We start from the raw sequence: 20,534 nt of genomic DNA, 5'->3' as shown, positions 1-20,534 counted from the left end.
CAGCGAACCTCTGACCTAATAAAGAATAACAAAAATATCTAAAAACGAACAAAAAATCATTAAAATAATAATATCCAAAATAAATTTCACTCCTTAGTAACTCGTAGCAAAAAGAAGGGTGTATGTGTGTTAAGTGTGTGTGTTATAAAAGGTATAATTTTTAAAATTATTGTAAAAATAGCCGTGCGAAGCAGGGGCAGGAAGCTAGTAAAAGATAAATAAGAAATGTTTCCCAATACATATAAGATGCGCTCAATAAAATATAAGTAGTTCTTGGCCAAGAAGAGAAACATTTTTGTTGCAAGGCAGAATGAATATATGCAAGGGCGTAGGCAGGGGGGGCCTTTGCCAACCCCCAATTCCTGACAGCCACGTAGGGTTGCAGCGCAATATCTATCATCGATCCATCCTTTGCTCACGAAAGACAAAAGTCGCCCATCTCCAAAACAAAACTTGCACATATAACGGCCCGAAAGTGCACAGCCCCTGAAATTATGCAATTTCTGACTGCGTGGGACGCCAACGGCAATATTTTTGCGCCATATTTATTTAAGACCAACTTCCAGCTAAGTGCAAAACAATTTACCCAAATACTCGTGCACATGTGTGTCGACACTAACACATACATACTATACGAGTAGTACATACAGACATCCAACTAACCGCAGAACTGCACACACTTAATTGTTCCCTCGACACACGCCCGTTTTTTGTTGTTTCCCTTGTTTCTCTTGTTATTGTAAAGAGTTTGTGCAATCTGCCAAAGCTGCTAAAAGTTGGCCAACCACTCTGCGGAACATGTATGTATGAGCATATGTATGTGAGTGTGTGTTTTTTTTTATTATGCTAATGTAGCCACCCGACAACAAAGCAACAAGCTCCATGCACCCTACCATCAAAGCAACGCCATTCTGTTGATTTGCGCGTAGCCCACCTGAAGGGTGGTCGAGGTGTTGCGGCTAAGCAACAACGGCAGCAACGACAGAGCAACAACAACAAAAACAACAACAACTCAAAAAATGTACATAATAAGCGCAACTAAAATAAAATATGTGCCAGCAGTTTCGTCAAACGCAATGCATTTGTGTAATGCTTTTTAAGTAGCATTTAGCTAAGCTAAAAGCCATTGGACCAAAACTGAAACAAAGCACCAATTTGGCTTAAGCCTTTGCGGCAGCATGCTGTGGCGAATCTGCTGAGTAGGTTTATAAAATTTAAAAGTCCACACGCTTTCAAGCTGAGCAGCAGTCTGACAGAGCCTTAGACAAACAGAGGACGTCGTCGCCGTCGTTCCACAAATCACGCAGGTCGTTGCCTGAGAACTTCAGCAGACTGTAAAATAAAACAATTATAAAAGATGAAATGATGGCGCCTGAAAAATGTCGCGCCAGCCCTACCGCCATCGATAATGAGGTGGACGTTGTTGCTGGCAACATCGCATTACCTTTTTGACAATGGTACACAAATAATTATGAGAATGCGAGAATATTATGTAGACCATTGTATTTGAATTAATAATAATGCCACAGACAGACTTGGCCTTTGTGCACTTTATTGCACTCCTTGCCGCCAATGTGCGCAAAGTATACCCCGATTCAAGGCACGACTCCCAGTAGATGCGCACCAAAAATTCATGAATTCATTAGCACGAGCTAATTCAATTTTACATCAAAATGCTCTGCCTTCACGAATACATACGAACCTCTCAAGAAGTATGTAAATGTACAGTGGCCTTCATAACAATAGATTCAGCTCCACCCTAGATATGACTAAGCAGCACATATTAGGAAATCGAATGAATTAATACCTAAATTATTTCAAAAGTACATTGATTTTTTACTTGGAAAAACTGAAAATAATTGATATCATTTTGTGTAATTCATTGCGGCAAATTACCAACTGCCCCTGGTACGTGCGCGGTTCGACCCTTCACCGAGACCTAAACCTGTTCACCGTGGAGGAGCCGATTGGAAGGCATACAAGTAGATACAGTGACAGGCTTCTGAGTCACCGCAGTTTGCTTGCAAGAGGACTCCTTCCTGCTAGACCTTTGCGAAGACTGAAACGATTAGGTTTTTTCAAAACACTTAGATAAGCTTAAGCCACCACTAACTTATTAATCCTCGCGCGGAAGTGCTCGAGGTTGGGTTATTTTATATTTGTAAATATATATTGTTAAGGTGCTAATCTGAATGCACGGCTTCAATGCTTTGATTAAACAGAAAAAAAAAAAAAAATGTTGTGTAATTAAACAGTCCTAATATTAGACAAATATAAGAAGTGATATCAAAATGTTACATAAGGGTTTTAATTATGAGAAATAATTTATTAACTACTAATATTTTTTAAAGCTCGTTTTCCCCCCGTTGGAGCTAGAATTTTCCAAAAGCCTTTCTTAGTGTGCTCCTACACTATGATGGATACTATGAAAAGATACTTGAGTCCAAATTTCATCTTTTACCGTTTGGGCTGTGCGTTGATCACCAATTAGTCAGGACAAACTGTTTTATATATAGAGATAACGCAACGTTTTAAGATAGACGATTTGCAAAAAAGGGGGAATAATTATAAGGGTATATCCTAATTTTAAATTCACATTTGAGCCTTTTCGTGCCATATTGAGTCAATACGGTCACGCACAAACTCGGAATATGAAACACGGCACTCGTGTCAGTGCCGTGCAGCGATGAGCCAAGATCAAAAAGCACTGACAAATTGTCAGTGACAATTCTCATCTCAATTTGCTAGAGTAAAACTTTCGATAGTTGAAGCCACTGATACCATCAAAATATCGAAGTTCGAATGCAATAAGCAGAATATTTAAATAATAAAATCTAATTATTTATTGAGATCAGTAAGAACAAATCATACATACATACATCTGCCCGCAATGCGAAGCAGAATATGCGTAGCTCCCTTATTCGGTTTCTGCTTTACTATCGCTTACGCAGTCGTTGCTTAGCGACGGTAACTGTAAACTTTTGGCGTTTTGCCTTTGCAATTAACATTAAATGGTCAAAACGAAAGAAGATGTGCGAGCCAACAACTTAAAGTTGTTGTTGTTGTTTTGTATGTACATGCTACATACATATACAGGTATACATGCATATGCATGTACATATGTATGTATGCATGGGCACACATAGACACGAACTGTTGCTTGTTGTATGTATGTGTGAGTGTGTGTATGTGATGTCCCCAACTATTTGATATTTGATATATGGCAAGTAAAAAATATATTGCTATATTTTAATCGTTGAATGCCAATTTGTTGATATAATGTTGATTACATTACCCAAATCTGAAATCGATCGGACAAAATTTATAACACAAACTATTCATTTGAAAAAGTGAATAAATAATAAAACCCCAATAATAAAATTAAATGCGATATATCGAAAATATCGATACTTGTGTTGATATATCGTAATACATGTCGAATACAAATACATCGAAAAACATCGTTTGAGAGTTATTGATTATAATACTGTATTCGATTGTTCACTGTACACATATGTACATACATACATACAAATGTATTTGCATGTGTACGGTAACTGTAAACTTTTGGCATTTTTCGTATGCAATTAACAGCCGTAAATTATCAAAACGAAAGAAGTTTTGCGAGCCAATAACTTGTTGTTGTTGTTTTAAAAATTTTGATTTGAAAACATAGAACACTATTTATTACAATTAAACAACAGTGTTCGATGGCCCACTGCATACATACAAACCTATATATGTATATAAGAATGTATGTACGTACATACATACTTATTGATGTACATATGTACATACTATACATACAGACGTATGTATATATGTATGTACGTATGTAATACGTATGGTGCTGGTGTAATTCATAATGCGAAATTCTTTCTAAGGGGAGCAATGTCCCCCCTGCCCAACCTGCGTACGCCCTTGTAGTCCGTTGTCCTAAAATCCCTTATGCCAAATGTACTAAACAAAGAAAAAATAACAAAAATGTTTATGTTATAATGTTAATAATTTTTAATTAATTAACATTTCTTGCCCTGTCAGTGCAAGACGAATGTACTTTTATACATATGTATGTATGTATGTATGTACATACATTTGTACAAATGAACATTCACACATTAGTGTCTCACATTTTGCTTTGGCTACTTCAACCGTTTGCACGCAACTACACGAACAGCTGCTTGTATGTATGTATGTGTGTGTGTATGTATACTTAGTTGTCCCCAACTGTTTGATATTTTGTATTGTTTGTTCTGCCTGCATTTGTAAAATGCATATTTTAAAAATCGTTAAATGTAAAGTTGTAATTTTAGTTACGTAGATTATATTACCCAAATTTGAAATCGATCGGACAAAATTTATAACACAAACTTTTCATTTGAAAAAATGAATAAATATTAAAACCCCAATAATTCAAGCTCCAACACAAATTTCGAAAAACCGAGTATGCAGTTTTGTTTGTATTCTTTTATAGATTATAAAAACCAAATTTAAAGTTGATCGATTCAGAAATGCAGAATTTTCAAAATCCCTTCTTAGTGCGCATCTACACCATGATAGGATACTTGAGCCCAAATTTCAGTTTCCTAGCTTTTACCGTTTGGGCTGTGGGGTGTTGATTGTGTTTCAATTTTTCCACGGAAAACCCCCTCTTTTTCATGCCCCAGGAAAAATGTTGAAAAACCAAGTATACAGTTTCTTGTATTCTTTTTGAGAGTATACAAACTAAGTTTGAAGTTAATTGGATGAAAATTGTAGATTTTTCATACAAACGTTGGAGCCCGTTTTCCCCCCTTTGGCGTTCGAATTTTCCAAAGCCGCTTCTTAGTGCTCACCTACACCACTGAAGACAACATGTGTCCAATTTTCAGCCTCCTAGCTCTAACCGTTTGGGCTGTGCGTTGATTGCACATAGCTTTTCGTTTACCGAATTTTCCACCGGAAAATCATTATTATTCAGGCCGCAGGAAAAATATTGAAAATCCAAGTATACAGTTTTTTTTGTATTCTTTTTGAGAATATACAAACTAAGTTTGAAGTTAATCGGATAAAAATTTTAGATTTTTCATACAAACGTTGGAGCTCGTTTTCCCCCCTTTGGAGCTCGAATTTCCCGAAACCCCTTCTTAGTGCTCACTTTCACTATAAGAGGGATCTTGTGTCCAAATTTCAGCTTCCTAGCTCTTACCGTTTGGGCTGTGCGTTGATTGCCAATCAGTCAGTCAGTCAGTCAGTCAGTCAGGACAAACTGTTTTATATATATAGATAATAGCTATGCATGTTTTTTATTCCCTTTTTAAAAAGCAGTTCGATGTGATGAGCATAGTCCGATGAGCCGATGTAAATTATCGCGATGGTCACAGCTGCCAAGTAGCAAGTTTGAAAATCGTGTCTTCCTCCTCTCGTGTTCTATGAGAGACCGTAAATTTTGTGTCATCACTTGCCCTGCCCCCGACAGATTCATTTTATTTACCATGCGCTTCCTAGATTGCGAGTATTTCAATTATCGCCTGTTGGCTGTGCCATAAATTAAGCTCAAACTAAGACGTTGCAGTGGTGGCAGACAGCGAGGTGCGCAGGCTGCCTTGATTACAGGTGCAATATTTTTGACCAGCCAGCGATTAATTAAGTGCAAATTGCATTATAAGCCATGAAGTTTTTGACAGACTTGACGCTATGAGGGGGCTCAGACTGAAATTAAAACGAGTGGTTCTCTCTTCCGCTTTAATAAAACCAAAAAGGGCTAAAGTTGCAAACAAATCAGAGCAGCAGCAGCAGCATCAGCACCAAAAGCAGACACAGGATTTTTTGACAGTCCAATGGGCACTTTGGTTGCCTTTCAACGGCAAAAATTCATATTGTTGTCAACGAGAAACGACAAACGGGCAACAGCCAACAACCAACAACTAGCGGCAAACGCTTTGCGCAACAAAAATGATAAATAAAAAATAAAACATACAAGTAGAAAAGCCGTGAAAAGTTTTGGCAAAAAACTAACAGCAGCCACAGCGGGAGTGAGCGATTGTAAAATACTGTGCCACACACAGCTGCACAGCACAGCACAAAACCAACAAACAGCAGAAACAGAACAGCAGCAGCAACAGCAACAACAAACAAATGCTAACAAACGGAAACAAACAGCTGCATTAGCAGACGCAAATCAGCACCAACAACAACGACAACAAAACTAGCAACAACTGCAACAACAACAACAACAACAGCAGCAGCAACAAAGTTGAATGGGGTTGAGTTAGTCACTTAAAAATTCCAAACACAGAACGGAAATATGCAAAAGCTCGTGCAAAAACGGAAATGACACAGCCGCCATGTTTGCCTTGTAGCTGTTACTGTTGCTGTTACTGTTACTGTTGCTGTTATTGCTGTTTTGGGCTAACTGCTATTTTCTGTGCGGCTGAAATAGGGCGGTTAACGAGCAAGGTGCTGATGTCCTTAGAGGCAAGGTATCGTTTGCCCCACGAGTTATGAAATGTCTTCTGATTGCAAAGGTCGCACAGAGCTGAAGCAAAGGCTGAAGGGGTAACTGAAAGCTCTCAGGTATGCCACAAGCTTGAAGCTGCACACATGGTACTTGCCTCTCAGTCGTTGCAGGATAGAGATAATGAATAATTTCCAAGCTGTAATTAAGTGCATCATTAAAATATAATTGCGGAACTGCAACGCGCAATCACCAGGACGAAATTGAAGTCTGCCTCCATCAAGTTTCATGGCTTGCTCTAAACGATTTTCCAATTTGCAAGCAAAGTCGCGCCGAGGGTCATCTGCAGCTTAAATGTGAGTGGTGTGGCAATGATACATATTTTGTAATACGCATGTAATCTGCATGTGCAATAATTTGAAATTTTAAGAACTACGCTTGCTCCCTCGCCGGTGGCGGATCATCAAAATCAGGACGCACTCCAGCAAAAAGCTGAGACTGGCAAAGGCCAGCCCAAAGGCAAGCACAAACAGGGCTCCGGTTATGTTGTGCACGCCTAGCGATTTAGGCGCCTGCTTTGCCTTGTGACTGCTGTCCATGCTTAGCAGTATGTTCTCCGTTTTCTTGTCCAGATATTTCACAATATACTGCAACAAACAAACCCAAGAAGTCTTGTAGAAAATATGTACTTATTTGAACTGTCAACCCATTTTCACTATCGTGTTTACTATAGCAGGAGATGATCTCAGAAAAGTATGCTTTGAACAGACATCGATAAGGCATCAGCTAACGCTTAGTTTGTGGCAGTAAAACCTTTTGAAATCATGAGTTATCGACGGTAAAACGTTCATGAAAATGAATGCGTTTCTCCCTCTCATTTTCTAAAACATTTTACTAACATGTCTGAATGGGTCTTTCCCGTACTTAATTGAGTAAGATTATTGTACTTAACCAACAAGATAATGAAAATGGGTCCAGGTTAAAGTTTCTACCTCCATTTCCCAGTGCACATATAGACCCATCTCTTGTAGGGTGCGTATGTGCCGATTCAAGGCAGGCATTAGAGTCCAACCGCGTATGGAGACGGCACGCGTCCAATCGAAATACAAATCGTCTCGCAGAACCTAAAAAAACCAATTGTCTTCAAATAAGAAATCATTTCAATATTTCCTATTGAATACTGAATTACTGAATACTTACAATACGGTTTTCGACTGCCGTACTCGTCACATAATTTCCGAAGTTAAAGACCCCAGAGGCTAGACGTTCTACGCCCAAACCATAGTTCGGTGAAAAGCTCGCATTGTACAAGAAGTCGTAGTCGCGCACCTCAAAGTTACGTGCGAGTATCTGTTCCTGGACCAGATCAGAATTCTCCACCGTGTGCACCCAAATAATGGAAGGGGCTGCCCACTTCCAGTCCGCTTGCGCCCACTTTTGAACACTGTCCACGGGCGCACTATAGATGGGTACCGTAAGGAGTGACTTAAGCTGTCCACTGTAGATATTCTCCAGCGTAATGGTGGCGCAGAGCAAGGTGGCGAGAAAGATGCGCGGTGCAAAGCGATCGAATCTATTCCGATTAGAATCTTCAATACATATAGATATTTGATTTTTTAATCATTCCTCCTATTATCTACTTACGTGGTGGGCGCCGAAGGTTGCTGTATGAATAATGCAAATATATCGAGGATAGACTTTTCCAGCTTCTGAGCATGAAAGAAGGCACGTTCCGACCTTGTTTTTTTGAAAAAGTAGCTCGAATATTTTAAAACGTACAAGGCCAGGCTGCAGGCTCCGAATGTGCCCAACAATACCAGCCAAGTAGCCCCATTGAAAGGCAAAATGTTTGTACGCCAGGGCGGAACTAGTCTGTGGAGAGGCATGAATTAGTCCTTACAATTTGTTACCGTGCAGTGCACAACGTACGCAGGAGCTGGTCCCAAAATAGTGACCGCCGATCTTGCTATTGTATGTGAGGTCTCCGTAATGCCATCGTACCAATTGTAGATGCAGCCAATGGCCAGTTCGACGCGCTGCGTGTAAATGTCTCCCAACATACCGTCAGCTGTCTCATTCTCGTAGATACCGCCCCAATTATCGGCACCATCTAGTGACGACCAAGTGGGGCAATGGATCAGGATTTAGGTGATAAATAGCTCTGAGATACTCACACGCCTCCACACGCAAGTGGCAGTTGTGCACCTCGCAGAACGTCTTTATAATGTTAGCTTCGGAGCCATAGTACGAAATCGATAGGTTCGACCTACGCGGATTGATCGGGTCCACATTTCCAGCACCAGGTGCCTGTTGAGCCCAAACCACAGTCCATTGTTTAAATGAAGTTTATTAAGTCAGGGGGGTCGCTGTTGCGGTCATTCAAGTGCCTGAGCTAATTTACTAAATGGCTACATAATTTGTCCCCATTTCTCGCCCCTTCCAACACTTAGATATACGCGGATATAGTCGTTCGGCTATGCTGGCGCCAATTAAATAGAAACACGTAATTTAAATCAATGTTTTGCCAAAGCTAAGCCGTAAACAAAACCTCATGCACACGCTTGCGGCCGGCATTATCTCAGCTACACAGTACCGTATGGGTCTGAATGTGTGCGTGTGGTTTGGTTGTCTGTGTGTTTACAAATGTGCAAATGTCCTTAAGGCAAACAATTGAGTGCGAACAAAACTTTCTCCAAGTGACAACACAGAAGTTTTTTGACTGCATACACACATTCATCCGTGTGTGTGTTTATGCGGGTGTATCTGTTGGTGTCCGTCGAGCCCACAGTGTCTCCAGCCGTATGTGTAACAGCACGAAATATTGTTACACTCCAATGTTACCAAGCAAAGGGAAATTTCCAGGAGCATCGCCTACATATAGGACCATATGTAGGCATTAACTCGAGGGACAAGAATATTTTTTCCAAATGTTCTCTCCAAAGTCAACGACATTTGGTTAACTGGAAACGGTGCTATTTAGTCTAAAGAGTTTTTGCTATCGGTATATAAATGAGCATCTCAAAAGAACCAATATTAACCAATGAATTATGTTAATGACGGATTTTTAAAGCCTGTACCCGAAGGGTAAAAGGGTATACTAGTTTGGCAGTGGCAGTTCGGCAAGGATCTCAGAAAGTATAAGAGCTAGAATAAACAAACTTGAAGAGCATCTAGATCTCTTAATTCCGAGAAAGGGCGAATTTGTGTTTTTTTTTCATAGCTCCCGTATTTCTTGGAACTCTTAACTCAAATTCGACAATAACATCGCCTTAGTACGTGTGTGCCCGTTCCTTTGGTTTCGGCATGATAGGTCAATATTGAAGAAGAAGTTATAGCCACAAATGTAATCTCTGCTCAAGCTCACCCGGCAGCTGTTGTTGCTGCTGCTTAATTGTGTTAATTCTGTACTGTTACAATTTTACATAAACGTATGTCTCCACTTACAAGTATGTATGTACATATACATCAAATATTTTTCATTTGATTAAATGCATTAATTTAATGTTTTTAAAACACGAGGTTTTAGATACAACCTTTAAGCAGCGCGCTAGATAAAATCACCAGAGCCCTCTCATTTTGAAATAAATATTTAAACAGTGATATTTATATTGATAAGCAGAATTGTTACATTAAACTCTGAGATATCTCTCATCAATTATTTGTAAAACAGTCAAACATTTAAGGCCTTCTAAACAGAGCGCGGCTCACTGTGCTTCCAATCAGATGATGGCATGACAACTGTGTATAGCGAAGCACCCATAAACATGGGCCACAACATGTGTTTACATTTTAGCTACCGAAACCGTTGCCCACAATACAGCACCGGCAACAACTATCCAACCAGACACACTCACAAAGGCACACACACATTCACTCAGACACAGGGGAGAGGCAACGAAGAGCTAACCGCTAGCCATTTGTTTTGGGGCACTTCACACTAAGCTCTAATGCGACGAGGAAAACGACGACGACCAATTGGCTTTGTCTAATGTCGGCCTGCAAATCTCCGCTTTCGTCTCCACCTCTGTTCCTTGTTGCCTGTCTGTCCCTCTGTATGAGGGCGTGCCGACAGTAACAATAACAACAGTAACAATAACATGGAAACCAGTACTAACAATAAACATAAACTTAACTCGCAATTACTTACCACATAATTAGTATCTGTATATGGGACATAAGTAATGGAGCCCATGCGCAGGGTTCTTCGCTTCAAATCGAGCAGCTTGTTCGGATAAAGTTCGACAGTTGGACCGTTGCCGGCAAAAGTTTCGTTCGGCAAGAATGCGCCCAGGCGCACAGCATCCAAATTACCAGAGGCACCGACAAACTTTTGTGTCCACAGCTCGAAATTGATGTCGCGGTGTGGCAAAGTGGCCGAGAGTGCGTCGTCGTCGAGGGCGGGGGAGCTCCTGTTTACAGCGCTAACTCGTGTTGGTACTATCATCAGATGGTGTGGGTAAACTAAAGCGCATTACAACAATTGGCCGTTGTAGGACAAGCGAGAAACGAAATTAAGTCGTACTCAAAAAAGTTTACAATTGAACAAGGCGCCATCGAGCGTTGAGATTATTGGCAAGTGCGAAACTTTGATCGAGTACGGCACCATGTCCGCCTGCGGTTGTTGGTCGTGTTAGTTGTTAGTGTTCGGCTTGGCCATAAAATGTTGTACAAAGTTCTAACTTTGACTTGTTGTCTTTTCTCTCGGGGTTGTCAGCAGTCACATTTCGACATCTACATCGACTAATAAATTGATGCCAAAATGCCCAAAAAAAGGGTTGAATTAGCAGGGAAGTCTGATCCCAATACGCAGTGTTTTCCTAAATAGACCGTAACGATTATTTTCGACTGAACAGCTCTTGTTTTAATTTTCATTGTTTCCAATAATTCCCAAAGGAGATGCCTTCCCCAGAGTTTTATTTTCAATATAAGAAATTGTTTGTAGAAGCAGAACTCTTTTTAAATAATAATGTAAAATAAACTGTCTCTGATTGTGCTTTATATAACAGCTCTATAAAAGCTCGCTCTGGCCAAACCCATCAACATTAGTACGCCTCTGCCCTTATTGTTTATGAGAGTTTTACTTACATTGCAGAACTTCCATAGCAAGTAGATCCGCAGGTTTTTCATGTTCACACAGAAATAAATACCGCTTGTCCTTAAGTCTCACGTTCGCATTCCTGGTGGCGAAGTAGCGGGCGTGCAGGAAGAGCTCCGTGTGCTGCAGTAGAGTGATGAAGCCCTGCAGCATATGTTAAAGCTATGATTTGAACAATTGAGTATTTTGGCAAGGGCAGCTCACCTCGATTACAGTACTGTTTACAATCTGTAGTAATTGCATTTCGAACGCGTTCGGCTCTTGAGCTGGCAGCTCGTCAACGTTGAGCCACTGCAGCAAGATCGGTCGATGTCCAGCAGTGACGTTGCGAAGCGCCTGCACCAATCCCTGCATATATTCCTGTTGCAGGGGGCTATCGCCTTTGATAGTCGTGCTGTGCACAATCAGCACCGACGAGAGTGGCGCAAAGGACTGACTTACTAACGACCAACAGCAGCACTTATAATATTGTTTGGGAATAAACCTCCGATATTTTTCTTACTTATTATATGCAGTAGTCTGGTGACATGTGTGACCATCGGTGGCAGCAACATCCTTTTATGTTTTGTAGTGCACCTTATGAGCTCACTGTATTTATATTTGCAGGCAATCCTGGCTGCAAATTGCTTTGCCTCGGTGAAGACACCTAATTGAATTTAATACGCTTTAATGCGCCAACTGTAATTGATGACTGATAAGTGACCCTCTGCGAAGGCTTAGTTTCAGTAACATGGTACGTCCGCCATTGTTTGCTTTGAAATTAGCTTAATTAAAGGCAAACCAAGCTCCGTATCGAAATATTTAGTTAGACCCCCTCCACCTCCCTTGCGAACATGGTTGTGGCTGTGTATTTGTATAATTGTAGTGTATACTTAACATATAACATTTACATACCCTTTACATAATGAAGTAGGGCATATTGTGTTGAGCGTGGAAGTCCTTTGATAAATGAAATGACGCTTCAGAAAACTATCCTTTCCGTTGGATGTTCTTGTACTCAGTAGAAAACAGTTATTAAATACTTTAGAATTATATATAACATTCTTTTGATTCGTTACATACTCGTACACGTATATATGTAAATTCACTCCTATTCTCTTAAAGTTATCAAAACAAATAAACCCGCGGCCGAAGCTCATACTTATATCTTTGCAAAGATACCATCTTAAATCTTTCATCGTTAGCCAGAGTAAGTTTCAACAACCAACTTCTTAATATTCAAATTAGTTATGATATCTTTATAACCGAAAAATGTGCATAAAAATAATTAATTAAAATAATTCAAGGCATATATTGTTATAATGCTCAATTTATTTATTTATTTATTTTATTAAGCCATCAGACAAAGCTTAAAGACAGACCTAAAATAGGATCCGGCAAGCTACAAAATAACTTTTTAAGAAATTGAAATGTAATATAAAAAAAGGCAGATGATAAATGTGTTCAACACGCTTTTAAAAATAACCCAATTTGAGTAAAAACTTCCAAGAATCAAGAGAGGTAACGAAGACCACTAACAGCGAAGGAGTGAGAGAAAACAAAATTGATCTGCCTAGGGCTTAGGGGCGTATAAATACCTAGAGCTAGAATCTCTTGTAAATACTGAGATGCTTACGTATAAAGATAGATCAAGAATATACCCACATTTAAACTTTCTTGGGTCTGCCACGCCTCCTACCTTGTTTTTATAAATTCAAGCTGATATAGTATATCCTTTAACCCTTTGGCTGCAGGGTCTAAAAATCACAGGGCTAGTGGCAGGTAAAAACTGTGATTTTCCGAATGCGCTCATTAAACTGTTGCTTGTTGCTGTTACCGCATCTGCTGTGAAAATGCAAAACGAAAGCAATTAATGCAAGAGAGGGAGTACACGCAAATGATATAGTCTATAAACTGAGCCTACGCAGCTTCCCAGAGTCCAGCATTGACTTCCATTATGGGCTATCGGACTAGGCGTGCAACAGGAAATGCAACAGCACCTCCCTAGCCAAGTGGCAATTGAAACAATTCAGTTGGTCAACGAGTCCAGTCTGTTGTCGCACACCGAAATGCGAACATAAATTAGCCACTGAGGACAATTGTGGAAACGTCTGTTCATTTTGGTTATTTGAAATTGAAAGACAGATTAAAGGATTTGCCACTGGCGCACACAAAAAAAAACAGCAGGCAGCAGACAAGCGGATAGACTTAAGCCCAAACTGCCGCCGACTGCCGAGAATCCACAGACGGCGTTGCGAACAGCACAGCAGGCAGTGCTTTTATTTAAGAGCAACCTGCTGCGACCACACAAACATTCACACCCACAGAAATACACGGTTTAGGGCCGTATGACCACTTGGCAACGTTCACTCTGCGTTCGGTGGCAACTAAGCACTCTGAACCGCTTTTAATGCCAAACAGTCAAGTGTTCCAATGAAACCGAGATCTGAGCTGCGGGTGAGCCATTTGTCTATTGAAGAGCGGCACAATTGGCGTGCGTGCGGCCAAAAGTCAGTTGGGGCAAATAACGTACAAAATTAACTGGCGACGGGTACTTTCACTAAACGCGCATAAAGCAGGGCCGAAATATTGCATTAGTGCAGACACCGCAGCACACCTAAATAAGCTCACCTTATTGAATGCACATTAAAGGAACTCAGGCAAACCTATCAGATGATTCCATGGGTCGGGAACTACAAATCCACATATGTCTGGAATTTCGAATTCTTCAATTAGAAGACATTCAAGATCAGATATGACAAACGCATAATTTCTAATTGGGCTCCAATATCTTTATAAACAAACAAGAAAGGAATGCTAAAGTCGAGCGGGCTCAACGTTTAAATATCTAGTACCGCCCCTAAAAAAAAAAAAATAATAATAATAATAATAATAATTAATTTAATTAAATATAAAATATTTAACACATGCATAGAGACATAAGTGTTTATGTACAACTTCAACAGCATAGATTTACATCAGAATCGTGTCTATGCGTGCTTGTATGGAGTAAAAAAATAAGTCAAAGCAGCAACCCCTGCCGGCAGAGCTGGGGCAGAGATTATGTTTATGGCTATAACTTTCTTCATAATTAACCTATCATGATGAAACTTGGCACACAGATACATAATCACTATATGGATGTATTTGCCAAATTTGAGTACAAAAGAGTTATGGGAATTATGAGGAAAACATAAATTGCGGGAGAGTGGGGGGTGCATCAGAAAAAAACACAAACTCGGACTTAGGAGAATCTGAATACCGAGTTTGGTTATTCTTGCCCTTGTACTTCCTGAGATCCTTGCGTTCGGACGGACGGACGTTGCGGACGGACAGACGGACATGGCTATATCGACTTGCCTAGTCATCCTGATCAAGAATATATATACTTTGTGGGTTCTTCCACGCCTCCTTCTTCCGGGTTATTGCAAACATACACTCCAAAATAAAATATATATAAACATACAATGAATAAGTTAAGTTACCTTCGGTTGCTTGAATCGTAATTCCTTGAATCTAATCTAATGAGCCATAGTGTTAGCGTGCATTCTCTAGCCAAGGCAGTTCACCGCCAACAGCGCTAATCTAAATACATACATATGCACGTATGCTGTATAGGTGTGTATAGTGCATACATACATGTACATTCTGAGCTCATATTAGGAGATGTATGCGTGCCATCGGGCGTTCAACTATGGAATTTACACACCTCGAACGCACACAAGCATACACAACCACTCACGCAAACGTCGAGCAACATGTTAGCCCCACACACTGGCCAACTAACAGGCCACAGCAGGCCTTGTTGGAGAGGAGCATGCCCTGCGGTCTGACAGGGAGCCCCGCAACATATGGCCAAAAACTCGGCAAGCCCAGCTATGCAAGATGTGTGTGTATATGTATATACTTGTACATACATATATGTATGTGTGCATGTCTGTGTATATATACGTAGTATGTGTGTGGAGTGCGTGCACATTTTTAGCAAAAGTTTCCCTGTTTTTTCTTGGCTTTGGTTTAGAATTTTTTGCGTAGTCCCCACTCAACCGCTGCACAATGGAGTGCCCCCACACGTCTAGCTTCCAAAATCTAAATAAAACGGTTCTATGATTGCGAGTTACACTTTCAACTAAAAACAGTTGAGCGCTGATAAAAGTTAATTATAGCTTTGTATATTTTATAATCAATATAAAAAACATCTTGTAATGTTGTTTCCAAAAAACAAAGCCTGTTTAGAGTTATTACGACTTATAAATCAGGCTTCAATTGAACAATGGTAGATTAACACTACAGTCGAGCAAGCCCGACCCTGTACCCAGACACACTCCCGACACGGAGTTATGTGCGCCTCTAGCAGAAGCAAAACGAAGAAGAAGAGGGAAGTTGCTGCTGCAGTTTGTGGGTGTAGTACTGGAGAGAAATGATTTCGCTAATAACTTTTCTTAGCATTGACCAGATTGGATGAAATTTAAAACGAAAGTAGATGGTTTTGTTTATGTAGCTTTAGAAATGTTGACTGTATTGACGAAATTCTGTAGAGGGGACAGGGGAGGGAAAATCAAATATATAAAATAAACTCGTGTAGACTAGGGACTAGGAACGCCTGTATACCAAGTTTGCTTAATGTGCGCTCAGCCGAAATCCCGGCGTTCATCCAGACAGGCGGATGGAAATTATTAGTCCTTATTGGTCATGGGCTGCTAACAATAAGTATATCCTACTGTGTGCGTATTATTTGGTTTTGCACAGGACGGCATGTTTTACTTGTTTTATCTTTCAATATCAATGGATTAATTATATTATTTGATCAACAAACAGCAAAAGCTGTTGATTTAAAAAAAAAACAATAAAATAGACAACTTAAACTAAATAAAACTAAAACATAAAAAATACTATAGAAATTATTATTATCTAATAACGGATTTTATTTGCCAAACAGCATATTATTTGCCCGATTCACAGCTCAGAGTGGTCAGAGACGTTATTAGACCTAACAAAAAGTAAATAGAGATGAAGAAATAACAATCAAGAATTAAAATGAAGTAAAATTAAATTAAAATAATAATAAATTAAAATACTTACATAATAAAATTAAAAGCTAAAAGATGAGAATCCCAGATAAGAAAAATACAATACTGTGTTTGGTGTCCCCAACTGTTGTAGTGTCTGTAAGAACGGGTAGATCCTGTATTAGACTATCTACTGTTAAAGGGTTAACCCTTCGGCCACATTGTATAAAATGTAGTACAACTATCCTCCTGTTCTGCAAATAAATCACACTGGATTCAGCTACTTTTAAATATATTCATCGAATCCAGCTAGATCTACTATTTCACCTACTGTGCGCTGGCGGCAAATTTTCTGGCATGAAATGCAGTTGCAATTGCTTGCAGGCGCCGCTTGATGAAAAGTGAGATGGCTTCCATACTTTAAGCTGCTAGACTGTTGTTGGTATTTCAAATTTGCATATAAATGATACACACACGCACATACAGACCAATTTACACAACATAGTAATCAGCAACTGCGCTGCATTAATGAGCAGCGAACGAGGCACGTTGCACGCAGCGCCGACACGGCCTTGAAAATTGGCTCGCTAAACAATGGCTATAAGCCTTCAGTACAAGTTGTGCCACTTCATTATGCGCGGCAACAGCGAAAACAACAATATCAGCGAGTGCTATTAACTGTAATAAGTTATCACCAGAGCACTGGTTTCAACGGAAAAGAGTTGTTGCTGCAACTTTCGCTGCTATTGTGTGGGGCCTGTCGAGTTCTAAGCAATTAATGAAAATTGGTATTAATATTTTTATTTTTATATAAAATACCACAATTCATAAAATGCTTCATTTTAAAAATTATTTCGCAAATAACTTTCGCTTGGATCTAACGATTTGTGGGCAGTATTTGTTGTATTTTAAAACACATTTTCGGATTTATTAAGGCAGTTAAAACTGAAATATGTTCTTCATTTGTTTTAGCACATTTTTTGTCGCCGTTGTGATATTAAATGATCTTTTGTGTGGGATCAACATTAAGGCCAACAGATAGACGTATAATGGTGTACGATGCTTCTTCTAATAAAGGAGGAACGGGATGTTGTTATCTCTAATTTTAGCTCAGTTCAATATATATGTAGCAAGAAGGTGACATGTGGCGAACACAACTCATCTGCCTCATAAAAGATAAAACATGAAGGCTGTCAGAGTGCATTATGCAAAAATCCAACGAGCACAAGAAAAGCATGACAGAATGGCGCAAATATTTACATGCTAATTAGCAGACATGTCAGCTTCAACAAATACAAGAGAACACAGAACCAGCATATTGCGAAAAGACTGCGTTGACATTGTCCTTGAAATACTAATAACCATATGAAAAAATAACAGACTAGGTATTTTGCTATAATAGTTGTGGCAGGCACAATTATGCAGATTGGCTGCGTCGAGCCGGCAATTGCTGTGCCAATATACGTAATATGCGCAAATATTTGCGCGTGCCGACGCCATATTTGATTGACTGCATTGCCTTGGATGAATAAATGTATTTTGTTGCGCTGCAAAGTATGCTACGGTTTTTGGTAATATTTGAACAGCATTGCAAATTGCAATTTTGGCATGATTTGTAAACAAACTTGGAACATTTCTTGACCTTTTTTTGTTGCTTGCAATGTTTCACGGCAAACACTCGAGCGTATAAATGCACACGAAAAAAATACATGTACATATATAAAAAATAAACTAAAATAGAAACACATTTCATTTCCGTAAGACCTGACCTAACAGACTGGAAACGGAAAATGCCACACACACACACACACAACATGCAACAAACACACACAAATACACCGGGGCCCACTCAAAAACACAGCTTGCAACCAGAGGAGCAAACAACAAGAAAGTGGAAATAAACTTGGCGATAAACCAACGAAATCGATTGGAAATATTTTAACGAAATTGCAGCTTAAAGTGTCAAGGCAGCATGTTGCAAGCGAGAGACGGCGCTTAGGAGCAGGGGCCAAACAACAATTGTAGCAATTTTTCTGGCTGGGCTGACGTTCATGAGCTCGTTTGATGCTGTCGATGATTATGACACCGCCCATCATTGAGACTCACCCCGTTAGCCAGCGCCCAACGAAATGTTGCAGTAAGTATTTAGATAATGCCTGGTAAGCTGCCTGCGCTCAAGTGTGCAATCGAAATAGAGTCCAGCAACCAGCAACCAACAACCAACGGCAAGCAGTGACGGCAACGTCAAGCAGCAGTGTAAGAAGGAAAAGAAGCAACCAACTGCCTTCAGCGCCTTCAGGTCAAGTGTTTTTCGCAGCGGAAACGAAGTGTAATGAAAGCGTGTGAAGTGCAAATCGAAAAAGCAATACAAAATGTTGGCAAGCAGGCATTTATTTCTGCCACCAAATTACCGAAGCGCAGCAAGGCACGAATTTCGGCGATAAGGTGAATGCGCACAACCTGAAAGTTTCCGGTCAAAAAATGCAGGAGCGTGAAAGAAACGCGCTCTAAATGTTTCGCAATAACATTTGCCTTTTTAGTGCTTGCTACGCTTGAAAAAATCTTTTAATTAAATAACTGCATTTAATTTGAATTTTTTCATGCCGTGCTTTGACCTTCTAATGGCGTTACGTCCACATGAATACTAATGCTGAAAATCAATTTGTGCGAGTACATCGTGGCACTACAATTATTTTTGAATTTTATTAGCCCTTTTATTAGTATTCTAAACACATATTACATTTTTAAGACACATGATATGGCAGAGTCATACAAATTGCAAGTATATTTGCATAAAGAAAACAGTTCAGCCTTTACAATTGCGGGATGTTCACACAACTTGAATCCAAAGGGCACACAACAAAAACGATGATCAAAGAAAAGGTGGTGATGAGGTGTTTTTTGTAGACTTTGATCTGTTTATCGACAAAAATAATCAAAATAGTATCTTCTGTTTAGCGCGAATACGTGCCTGCCATAAAGAAAATCAGAGAAATAATACGTTTACATTTTCGATAACAAATTTTAAAAAAAGGACCAGCTCAACAGAAAACTGGCGACCTGTACTAGGTGCTGGGTTATCCCGTATAGAATATAAATGATTACTACTTCATAAAGCCATCTTAGAGACCGTTGTGGACGATGGCATTCAATGTTGGCACTCGACTAGTCACTCCAAGGTAAAGATGATTCAGCGCTTTCGATGCACGCTACTTCGCATTATTACTGGTGCACCCTTCTAAACACATATATGAGAAACACCTGCACACTCAGAGATCTGTGCATGCGAACTGTTCACGATACGATAAAACAGCTCGCAGAGTCCCACCTTAGAACGCTCGCCAACCACAGCAGCCACCTACACTTTTATGACCCGATTTATCTATTCATTTCTCAATTCATTATCAGTTAAAAAAGTATTTTGTATTCGCTATCTTTTTTGCCGTGTTTTAAATTGAATAATGTGCTCCCTGGCCAAGATGGACAAATTACACACCTGGAGCAGGTCGGCCTAAGCCACAGTTCTATGTTTTATTGACAGTCGCAAATATACCACAGAAACCGCCAACGTATTAAATATTGATAATTGTTTTCCCAATCGATTTTTCAAATCGCACACAAACACAATTCACATGCAATCACAGTATGTCTGTGTGTGTGAGAATACGAATAAATTAAATTGTTTATATTTTGCCATTTTATAATCTACTTTGTTATCCTGCGGCGCCATGCTAGATTTTTGTTTATTTTCCGAAATTTATTGCATTCTATTTATGACATTGGCTCCCTGGGCCGCCCCCTAACTGCGGTCGGCTTAAAGTTGCGTGGACCTTTCAGGGGCTGAACAAAATTTCAATTAACCACATGATGTTCTAAAAAGTAAAAAAAAAGTAAACCAACTTTTGAAACAGTGGCTATTTGTAGGCGACATGTATCTGTCGTTTTGTCTCTGAACCTATGCGCCTGTGTATGTGTGTTTGAACAGTTTTTAATTTGGCTTTTTTCTATATGGTAG

The 20,534-nt window shown here is 39.7% G+C and overlaps 1 protein-coding gene across 1 annotated transcript; it reads right to left on the bottom strand.

Moving 5' to 3' along the window:
* Positions 1–1,232: 1,232 nt before the first annotated feature.
* On the bottom strand, positions 1,233–12,085 carry LOC115621922. Its single transcript, XM_030515766.1, has 11 exons — positions 12,034–12,085; positions 11,736–11,971; positions 11,522–11,675; positions 10,584–10,897; positions 8,611–8,743; positions 8,366–8,546; positions 8,081–8,308; positions 7,637–8,009; positions 7,429–7,560; positions 6,917–7,083; positions 1,233–1,332 (listed from the first exon to the last, which is right to left on the bottom strand). Exons 1-11 carry the CDS (start codon positions 12,083–12,085, stop codon positions 1,233–1,235), a joined length of 2,070 nt encoding a protein of 689 aa, XP_030371626.1.
* Positions 12,086–20,534: the final 8,449 nt, after the last annotated feature.

Source organism: Scaptodrosophila lebanonensis, unplaced genomic scaffold (assembly GCF_003285725.1).
Source record: "Scaptodrosophila lebanonensis strain 11010-0011.00,11010-0021.00 unplaced genomic scaffold, SlebRS2 tig00000024-arrow-pilon, whole genome shotgun sequence".
Taxonomy (NCBI): domain Eukaryota; kingdom Metazoa; phylum Arthropoda; class Insecta; order Diptera; family Drosophilidae; genus Scaptodrosophila; species Scaptodrosophila lebanonensis.
Note: the sequence above shows the minus strand (reverse complement) of the source record. Positions and strands in the feature narration are given on the sequence as shown.